The sequence below is a fragment of the Octodon degus genome, unplaced genomic scaffold (assembly GCF_000260255.1).
Source record: "Octodon degus isolate 3935 unplaced genomic scaffold, OctDeg1.0 scaffold00038, whole genome shotgun sequence".
Lineage (NCBI taxonomy): Eukaryota > Metazoa > Chordata > Mammalia > Rodentia > Octodontidae > Octodon > Octodon degus.
The window spans coordinates 14,303,905-14,314,862 of NW_004524614.1; the positions used below are offsets into that span (position 1 = coordinate 14,303,905).

At 41.2% G+C, this 10,958-nt stretch overlaps 1 protein-coding gene across 4 annotated transcripts in view; it reads right to left on the minus strand.

Annotated features, from left to right (window-relative positions):
• The window catches only part of Dclk1 (doublecortin like kinase 1), a 368,880-nt gene that overhangs the window by 57,484 nt on the left and 300,438 nt on the right, over positions 1-10,958 (minus strand). For all 4 annotated transcript variants that reach the window (XM_004631084.2, XM_004631083.2, XM_004631081.2 and 1 more), the window contains 3 exons: positions 6,887-6,944; positions 6,373-6,492; positions 1,542-1,688 (listed from right to left, as the gene is read on the minus strand). In XM_004631084.2, coding sequence (XP_004631141.1) covers positions 1,542-1,688; positions 6,373-6,492; positions 6,887-6,944 — 325 coding nt within the window. The remainder of the gene's footprint in view (positions 1-1,541; positions 1,689-6,372; positions 6,493-6,886; positions 6,945-10,958) is intronic.

Below are 10,958 nucleotides of genomic sequence, written 5' to 3' on the forward strand. Positions count from 1 at the left end.
CTCTCTCTCTCTCTCTCTCTCTCTCTCTCTCTCTCTCGTATTTAGTACAGGGTATACAGGGTCTCACTACACAGATTGGACTCATAGTGATCCACCTGTTTTCAGCCTCCCAAGCACTGGGATTACAGGGTGATTGTTTTCTGAGGCAGGATCTTGTTATGCAGTTCAGGATTTGAATATACTATATCATCCAGGCTGGTCTCAAATTCATGACCATCTTCCTGCCTCAGCCTGCTGGGATGACAGGCATGTAATCACCATGCCCAGACAGAAATTTGCATTTACAACAGGCATCTGGGAGTGATCCTGATAGAATAAGTCTTGGAGCCATCCTTGGAGAAATGCTACATTAGGGAGCCTTCAATTTGCAGGTTACTGAGGAGATGCACAAACGGACACAATCTCATATTACAGTGATGTCCAGGGATGGATAATGAAAGAAAAATAAAATTATGCTTTATTATATGTATATAGCATATACGTGTTATGAATATTATATATTTTATATATTTATGTAAAATTCAAGTTCCAGTTTGAAGAGCTGCTAAAAATTCATGTTATTTCCATATTTCTGAGTGGCAGCTCCCTCTAATCAGCCTCCACCTCTTTTCTTCTTTCTCAACTGCCCTCTTCGTGACTGGACTAGGAAGACACCCTCATGTGCAGGTGTGGAGAACTCACAGTACTTCCTTAGAGATATGGAATTCAAAGTAAACTAGGTAGGGTTTTTTTGTTTTTCTTTTTCTTTTCTTTCTTTTTTTTTCTTTTTTTTTTTTTTTTGTATTTTAAGGAAGGATCTACAGTGTGTTCAGGGTCTCACTACTAGATCAGACTCGGAGTGACCCACCTGTTTACAGTCTCCCAAGAGTTGGCTTACAGGTGCACCACCACACCCAGTCTCAATTGCCATCTCAGTGCACCCTGGGGGCGGGGCTGGCATGGCAGGCCTGGGGATCGAACCCCCGGCCGCTGAGCCTGCTTGCAGGTGCTTTAATCCGCTGAACCATTTGGCTGGCTCCAAACTAGGTAGTTTTAAAGCAGGGGAAGGTAAAATCAGTCTTTTTCATGATTATTTTTAAGCAGAGGAACTGGTGTCTTTAAAACTCCTTGTGATTTATTTCTCCTAGGTTTCAGATCATATCATTTAGGTGTAAAGCTAGGATGACTGAAAGAATTATGAGTGGGCTTTCTTTTTCCCCAGGAAAAACATTCTGACATAAAAGTGCTACAGATAAATAATATCCATGTAAATGCCCCTAGCCACAATCTTGTCCTAACCTAAAATATCAGCTATACCTGAGCTCTATTTCCATTCTTGCCCCTAGTGTGTGTTTTCTAGTAACTCAGGGGCTCTTACTGGCACATAAACACTGATGAATCAACTTAAATAGTTAATCTCTCAGGAGATACTAAACTGGATATGAGCTTTTAAGGTAAAAAAAAAATTTTAAATGAAATGAAAGAAAAGAAAAAAGGGGAAATTTACATTCAGTCATGAGGGCTTGGAACTCAGGATGCCCTGAAGTCAGCATTCTACTTACCAGGAGGTTCTCCGGCTTGATGTCGCGGTGGACGATGTTCAGGCTATGCAGGTATTTGATGGCACTGGCCAGGTTGTACAGCATCCCACTGGCATCTCGCTCGGTGTATTTGTTAGTGGAAGTAATGGCATCAAAGAGGTCTCCACCCTGAGAAGAGAACAGCAGGCAGAGCAGCGCATTAACAGATGGGCGGTGGTGCCACCTGCAGAGAGGGCTGATGAGCCACAGAGAAAGTGAGGAATGGACCCGGGCCTCCCTGCCGCTTGCCTCTCAAGGACCAAAGACTCTATGGTGATTTCTCTTTTCATTATGCAAGAATGGCTTTTCCACCAGAGCTCAACAAAGAAGCAGGATGAGGATTCTCTGACAGCAGACACGTGGCCACCTCTGCGCCCCCACCTAGGAGGAATCCATGGAGCTGGGTCCCCAGGGCAGAGACCTGGAGAAGCCTCGTGAAGCGTAGGTCGCCTTCTGGCACGTGCACCCTGCCTCACGCAACTGCCAGCTGAAGTGCCAATCCATGATCCACAACCTCACCCAACGAGAAACAAGGGACGCTAGAAGGGGTATGGTTAGCTTCTGCCTTGTGCAATTATTCACACACACACACACACACACACACACACGCCACACGTGCATACCATCTCTGATACTCTAGATTTAGCTCTCTTGGAGTGGGTGTAGTATTTTCTTTTTCAGTAATATGCTTCTTTCAAGGAAGGAGAAAAAAAAGGGGGCAGAAGCCATCACAGCAAAAATGAGAGGGAAGGGGAGGGAGGATAGAGAAATTTCAAAGCAAGTTTTCTAGGACTATTATTCATCTGCAATTTTGCTTCGCTTATTCCTGGTTAATTATTACTACTTGATGAAACAGCAAATTTGGCCTCCAGTTTGGGTTACATCTATTGGAAACTCAGGGAATTTGTGTGTGATTTGCTAACAATGTTTCCATCATCCTTGCATACAACGCACCAGACAGCCAAACACAGTTCCCAAATATGTTCATCTGTTTCTTAATGTAGGACTGAAATTTCCATCTTAAAATAGCAAAAGCAAAATATAGGCATTGGAGGCTAACAATGTTCAGATCTCACTATCTGGACTGGACCCTCTGTTTTCCTCTGCAATCTCTGGAAACTTCTGTCAATCTGACTTAAACAGTAACAATTCTCAAACTAAGCACATATACTTTTGTTTCCAGACAAAATCTTGATCTCTCAACTCTGTTTCTTTCAAAGGTGAGGCACATTTTCCCATTGTCTCCTATCACTGGAGGAGGCGGGATAGTCACATTGGGACTGAACACAGCCTGTGGGGTGGCACGGTGGGTGAGGCGGCTGCGTATGGGCCCCCGCAAGGACTCAGGATTTGTCCTGCTCATTGAGGCCAGGCATCCTGTCATCTTTTCTTCATCATCTACAAAACAGCCAACAAATCTTACTAGTTCTGTCTTTAAAGCAGTTCTCATCCACCTCCTTCTGGGTTATCACATCTAATTATTCAGAGTTTAGGCCCCTACATGTTGTCGCCGACCGTTGTCCTGTGGCGCTGCCACACATATGCCTTCATTCTGTGCTTCTTTATCTTAAGCTTACTACACAACCACATTTACCTTCTCCTGAGTCAGTATTGCTTTTTTCCCTCCTAAAAAGTCACCACGCCTAAGGAAAGGCTCTCTGTCTTCTGCCCTCAACATTCATATTGATTTGTTCAATTTCACCTGCCCTTTTTTGGGGGGACATGCTAGGGTTTGAATGCAGGGCCTTCACACATCCTTAGCCCTTCATTATATTTTCTTTTGGGACAGGATCTTGCTACATTGTTAAGGGGCCCCAGCTGGATTTGAATTTGTGATCCTCCTGCCTCAGCCTTCTAAGTCGCTGTGATTACAGGCATGCTGCTTCACACCCAGCTGTTCCACCCTTTCCTAAGACACCATCTTTTGTGCTTCAGGTGGTGTTACAAACAGGGCAAATGTCCTTAAGAGCTAGCAAGTTTCTTTTAGAGACAAAGTGCTTTTCTATTGACCACTCCCTGCTCTCCTCACCCCGGAGGAGCTGACAGAATATGCAGATGCTGGTTCCAGGAGGGTCGGGTCCAGTTTCCAGAAAAGGACAGAGTAGAAAAAAGCCTGAGAAATGGCAAACTACCTAAGGAGTTTGTCCAGGGCGTTCTTCTCAAACCCCAAGGGCCAGCAGTGTGTCCAGGACAGTCTGAAGCTGTAGAACAGCAAAGCCTAGATTCTGGGAGTTAGTGATATAGTGGTTATTAAGTGAAATTATTAAGTGGATAAAACAGTGTGGAAACTTTATTATCTATTGTCTTATTGTATTTTCTCTTCTTACTATATAAGGCCTGGCACAACCAAATACAATGATACAGCTATTTGTGGCAGTATGAAACCCTGAGACAAGCTTTAAGAAAAGCCATTTTCTCTTTTCACCGAGCTGCCATTTTGGTGGTGGTGATGGGGCAGCAGAGGAAGCAGACAGACCCAAGGGGCTGGGAACAGTGGAATATTTCTGCCCCCATGTTCAAAACAGACCCTGAGTCTGTCACCCTCAGGGTCCCTTCCTGGAATGCCCCTTTCACTGCTCTGCGGCAGTCTTCTTTGGCTCCTGAGAGCCCTCAGCAGCGCTGCTTCCTCCACTAGGCTACCCTTCCTCTGCACCTGTGAGCGGCTTGCAGGAGCGACACTTGGATGGCCGAGGTCTCAAGACTGATTGCCAATATTTCTACAATTTCACTTAATAACTACTACATCACTAACTCCCAGAATCTAGGCTTTGCTGTTCTACAGCTTCAGACTGTCCTGGACACACTGCTGGCCCTTGGGGTATGAGAAGAAGGCCCTGGACAAACTCCTTAGGGCAACATTCAAGTCGGGGCTGGGGTTGGCCTTCACTTCTCTAGGAGACTTAGTCTCGAGGCAATGCTGAGTTTGACTGAATCCAAAGGTGTTGTTTGGTAGCACAACTGTGGGATCTCGGTGCTGGGCTATAGAGCCCCTGTAACCTTGTTAGTGTGTCCTGGTCGCTGGGGAGGATCACAAAGCTGTTAAGTGCAGCACTAGTGGTACAACCAGTCAGCATGAAGTGCTTATACAAAGGCTGTTAGGCATGATAGAGACCTTACTATGGTTACTTACTAGCGTACTATTGACAATCAGATGGATTTCCCACAAAACATGCCATCGGTACTTGAGCCTCTGCCTCTTTCATCGCTCATCTCCAAACTTAATTTAGCTTCAGGTATTCAAAAACCAACTAACAGCAGTGACCTAATCAACACACACACACACACACACACACACACACACACATACACGCAGAATATATTGGTTTGAAGCCGTTGGTATAAAATTAACATCATGGTAAAAATGTTATCTCTTTGGTGCTAGAGAAAGTACACTTTTCCAATTTGGTAAAAATATAATTTGATAATAAAATACCAACATTCATTTGGATTTATTATTAAATACAAATAAGTACAATTGACCTTTGCTTGTTGGAGTAACAGTTTCACAGTTTTACCACAAAAATGCTGTTACATTTTTGTCATTTTTCAGCCTCAAACATGACAGTTATTTTGTCAGCTTCAAACAAGACCATATGTTTGTGTTACAACTAACAAGCTTTGACTCTTCCAGATGAAACAGGGCATACTTGAAGTAGAAAAAAAGGGCAAATATAATTAAATGAATAACCACTAAGTTATTAAATAAATAACCAGTAAAAAGCTAGCACCTCTAAAGTCAAGCAACCCCTGTAAGGAATTAGCATGTTTCTATATGGGAACAGGTTGAACACGTTCCTATATACACCTATGCTGTAACAAATTGGTGTATTAAATGTCTTCCTTATCTTAAATCTGAAAGAAAAAAAAAATCTTACAGTATCCAGTTACCAGCTAAGCTGTAAGAGTCAAGAGTGACTCCTCGGGGCCAGGGAGATGGCTCAGTGAACTAAGCACTTCCCTGGCAAGCGCAAGGGCCTGAATTCAATCCTCGATTCCGGAAAAAAAAAAAAAGTTACTTCTCATGCTTGGACTCTGGCTGCTTACGAGCAGAATTATTCCACAAGGGAGGGCAAGACACTTACAACACCTTACAATGGAAGTAGAAATTACTCCAGTCTTCACGTAGGTAGAATACCAGAGAAGGCTTTGAGGAAAAAAAAATCATAAAAAAGAAGCATTCTATTTTTTGTAACTTCTAATTACTGATGATTTTAAGTGTATGGAAGTAAGAACATTCAGCCATTACCAACACCTAGCTGACCTGATTTTCTCTATTTTCATAGAATAAACAGGTAATTTTATGTAACATTATAAAATTACAATATACATGGAAAGGAAGTACTCTGTTTACATTATTAGTACAGCTGTTATTTTATTATGCTGGTGATTAAAAATGTAAAGCCTGTTTTGCAAAATTATTGATATCTTTGGATATAGTTCATAGAAAAATTAACAATATTCAATAAAATTATATTGGTATTTAACAATTTATATATTACACAGATGGGTAGAAATGGGGCATAGGGCCATATACCCTGGGTTGAGGAGCTGCATGGGCCAAGGACAGGTCTTATGCCCTTCTAGTACAGTTTTTTCATTACTAATTTTTATTTTCAGCTCTGAGGGTCAACTCCAGGGCCTGGTGCATGCTAGGCAAGTGCTTTGCTGATAGGGACATCTGCAGCCTTTTGTTATAGATTCAGAATCCCTGTGCCAATACACAGATGTGGCAGACTGCCTACTGGTGGAAAGAAAAAAGAGAAAAGCAATATAACCTATGAAGGTGTAATGCCTTATTTTCCCAAATACACACCTTTACTAATTCCATGACAAGATACAGCTCAGTAGGTACATCCATCTCCTCAATCAGAAGAACAATATTGGGGTGCTTCACTCTTCTTAAAATAGACACTTCATTCTGGATCATGTGCTCCTGTTCAAGGGAAAAGTTAACATAATCAATATATACAAAACACATGAGAAGCTGATCCCAAATAATATACCTGTACTGCCTGAGGATCAAGGGAGATGTATTTAGTAAAATACAACAACATTCTGATAGCCTAGAATTGTTAGAGGATATTGAAGGTCAGATGATTAAGTTCAGATGATTTGACAACAAATATAGGTAAAGAAAGTAAGACAAAAATAAGACATCATTCCAACTAACTTTTATTCCAACAGTATTTATAAAGCTACATTCTAACCAGCATGTAGCATCCTATACTACCAAAATGAAACTCCAAAGGTGAGTTTATGTTTATTTGGTTTGATCCTTGTTGCTATCTTCAGAACCCTTTTTTCACAAGAATAAACTGTATACCTACTTTGCCTCGACATTTGCTTTTCTTGATAATTTTCAAAGCATACTCCCTAGCAGTTGACCTGCAAAGAGAAAGTATTTTTTTAATAAAATTTAATTTCAGACAAATTGAATCATTTTGTTAGCAATTAATTTTGTAACATACAGACTTCACAGAGTGGCACGAATATTTGATGAACTATTCCTTTCTTTTTTAAAACAAAGAAATATGCAAATGTTCATGGGTTGGCCAAGGGCAGGGGCAACAAATATGCCCAGATAGACGAATCTTGAGCTGCGCTCCCACTTAAAACAGTGCCGCTGCCACTGCCATGCCTAACTCCTCCCGCTAACTTGCTCCCCTCTTCTTGGGAGTGAGAGAGCAGGGATGCCAGGCAGCTGTGAGTTTCTGCTCTCTTGCCTCAGTCTTTCTTGAGCTTCTCTATCCATGAGGCAGCAGCGGCTATTCTCTGAAAGGTTCCCAGAGTCATGATGAAGACCTCCAAGAAGCACATGCATTCTCTAGATTTCGGTTCAGTGGGAGAGACTGTCTATGAGTTCTTCTGGAGAACGCAGGAATGCTACAGGCATTTTCAAGGTGTGTAGGAAAGAATACCTATTTTAGGAGCTTCTTGGACCCTTTGGGTATTTTACAGCTGGCTCAAAAATGGAGGGTATAATTTAAATCTACTTATTTTCCCACAGCCGTGTTCCAGTGTTAAAACCAGGATTCTTAGTTCCTCTGGTCCACCCTTGCCTCAGCCCTACCCACAGGGACGGGTGTGGGAGGCAGGGCACAGTCACAGGCTCCCAGAGGCACCTTCCTAACACTTCTAAGGTGTAGCAACTCCAGGCTTAAGGAAACGGCTACTGTCAAAGAACACGCTGTTTATGTGGTACTCATAAAAAAAATCACTATGCAGAGTGCACTGCGCTTTTCCCTTCTGCTTTTAAGTCACAAGACTCTAGCTTTTTACTTACAGGTAGAAGTCAGTGATATGGATTCAAATGGATTCCATGAAAATGAGGTTAATTAAGAACCAAATTATGGAATTTAAAAGGGGGGTTGAAAATCTTCAGGATGGTGAACTAAGTGGAATTTCCCAGTTTCATGATTACAACCATAAAGTAATTTCCTTATAGAAAGAATTAAGAGGCCTGGTATTAAAAATGTGTTTCAGGGGTGTTTTATTTATTTATTTATTGCAGTATTGGGGATTGAACTCAGGAGCTGACACTTGTCAGGCCACTGAGCTGTCTCCCAAACGCAGGGTGTTTTAAAAACTAAAAAGGGGGGGAGGAGGAAAAGAAGAATGAAGAAGAGAAAAGAGAATGGAAGGAAAAAAAGTTGAAACAAAATGTTGTAAATAAGGAAGGAAAGAGAGGTTGAAGGGAGAGGAGGGGGATGGGAAAAAAGAAAATAAAACAGTTTAGGTACAAGTACAAATGCCATATGATATCATTATGCATATCTCATGTGTATCCATAAAATTTTTTAAAACAGTGCTACATTAAACTTTATTAATAATGAGAAATAAAAAGCCCCTTAAAAACTGTGAAAAAAAAAGTTCGAGCAGAACAGAGCGCTTCTTCCCAGGAAAAGACTTTCTTGGGGAGAATATGGGGAGTGAGTTCATAGCCCCTCCCTACCCCTGGGCTGGACTTGGCGGAACTTTAAAGTGCAATGTAACGGGTTTCCTTTGAACTCAGCCAGCTGAGTTAATTTCTTTAGCTCCCACATGACAAAGTCTAAAGCCCAGTTGATTATTATAAATCCACAGAACTGCCTGAGATTAGTGATCACTGGATAACTGAACAAATTCCCACTCTCTGGATCTATATAAGGCCAAAGCAAACAAAGCACCCAGAGCCCCACTTTCTGGAACCTCTGCTGGACCCCAACAAGAGCTATTTTTCTTTCCTACATCTCCAATAAACCCCTTTAATCTTTCTGTCCACAATTTCATGTTTGATGATACCTGTTTTGTAAAATTACCGCACTCCCAGGGCCTCTACACATTACAGAAGGCCTTGTAGAAGACAAAGGGTCCCTTCCAGAGGCTTCTTCTTAAAGGCTTCTGGAGTCTTTGAAAGTTTGAAAATTCTTAAGAGGAAAGTAAAAATTTGAAGGATTTCTTGATTTTGCTTTGCATGAATCACTAAAGGATTACAAGAAAGCAATCTGAGACTGGAATCTATGAACAATTTTTCTCTGATTTAACATGTTTCATTTGATGTCAGGAGAATCTAGATTTGAACTGACAGCTTTGATTCCACCAGACATTTCAGGCAGGGCCAGAAGTGGACAGGTGCTTTGTAAGGCCTGACACCCAACGCTGGCTGTTCATTCCCCGCACCACCTCTGCAATGTGGAATGAACTGGTGACAAGAGGGGATTTCCTAGCCCTGTGATTCCTGCATTTTCCATTTGATCCTCATTTCCCTTGTATGAATCATGGCAGAATACTCCAGGCCAAGCACTGGTGTGGGGTCCAGGAAGGCTGCATCCTCCTCTGTTGTTAGACAGACAAAGTATAGAATCCCCAGTAAGTACAGGGGTGGGCTGGTGCCCAAGAGCCTAGGTAGCTGTCCTGTGACCCAAGAGCCAGACTGTGCAGGGTGGGACCACAGCTGGACTAAGATCTCGTGGTTTCCCTTCTTAGAACTTTTAATAATATGATAAATATTCCACTAAATTTACATATTTTATAGCAGAGGATGAGCCTCATGGAGGACCACCAAAGTTCATTCCCTGAGGGTGGATCTATGAAGCTGTATAGTAAAATCCTTAATTATTAGAAACATAGTACATGTTTATAGGAAATTAGCTGGGCTGCAAAATGAGCCTCAAAACAGGTTCCAAGATTTAATGTAAGCCGTAGGAATACAAATGGAAATGCTTGCTCTAACTGAAAACACTTGGCCAGAAATAAACCTTATGGAGTGTCTTTGCTTCCCTCCATTCCCTGATCTTTGAGGATTGCCTTGTCTGAGTAGTTATTCTGCAAGGAGAAAAAAGCATCACTCATTGGTAAATTCAGAGACGAACAAGGCCTGCTTCTTGTCCTCAGGAGTCTATAGTTCGGTTGATGGGAAAGACTTCCAGATACCTGGTCTGTTGGTAAAAACACAGACCATTTGCTCATACATTCCTGAAATGATGTTCTTAACCTTTCATGGAAGCCCTGTATGTCATAACAAAGGCGGCAGCAGCAGAAAACTTCATCTTCCTCCCTATCTCAGGGAAATCAATTTGGAAGGTCACCCTTCTATTAAGTATGACCCAAGGTTCAAACCTGAGCTACAAAAGAGAAATGTCCAAATTTTACAGACTGCAACTAACTCTAAGTTTTATGTGTGTACTCAATACAATTTGGCAAAGACCGTCTTGTTGAATTTCATGATTCTTGATCTGAACCAGACTTCCATCTACTCCTGCCTTACCTAGGGAGTGGAGAGGAATATTTGTCAAATGGGGAGTGGCTACTCTGGACTAAGAGGTTTTCCTCTTTGTAGGTTCTGTTTGGATAGTTAAAAAACATTTCTTTTTACTTAAACATTTTTATTTGAAAGAAAAAGAAACTTAAAAACAAAAACAAAATTCCAAAACAGTATGACAGGAAGGTAACAATAGCTAATACATTGCGTATTTTTATCTTTAAATTAGTTACTCAGAATAAGAGACATCAGCATTGAATTGGCCAAACAATATTAGCATGAACTTACCTTTTCAATGACCTGAGAAAAATTAGGAATTAACTTTGATTTTAACTAAATATTTTGTGTGTGTGTGTGTGTATATATATATATATATATATATATACACACACACACACACACACACACACACATTTTCTATTCTTTTTGATTTTCCCTTCCTTCTTTATTTTCCACTCCCCCAAGCTAGCTTCTCTTTCCTTTTGAAGTTTCTTCCCATTTTACAATATCTGTTGTACATTTTGAATTATATTTATTCTTTCAATTTGATGTGATAGTTTTAAAAATGATTATGTAGTGATGAAAATTCAGCTTTCCAAGCATCGCTCTTCAGAGCAGAGAGAGAGAGAGAGAGAGAGAGAGAGAGAGAGAGAGAGAGA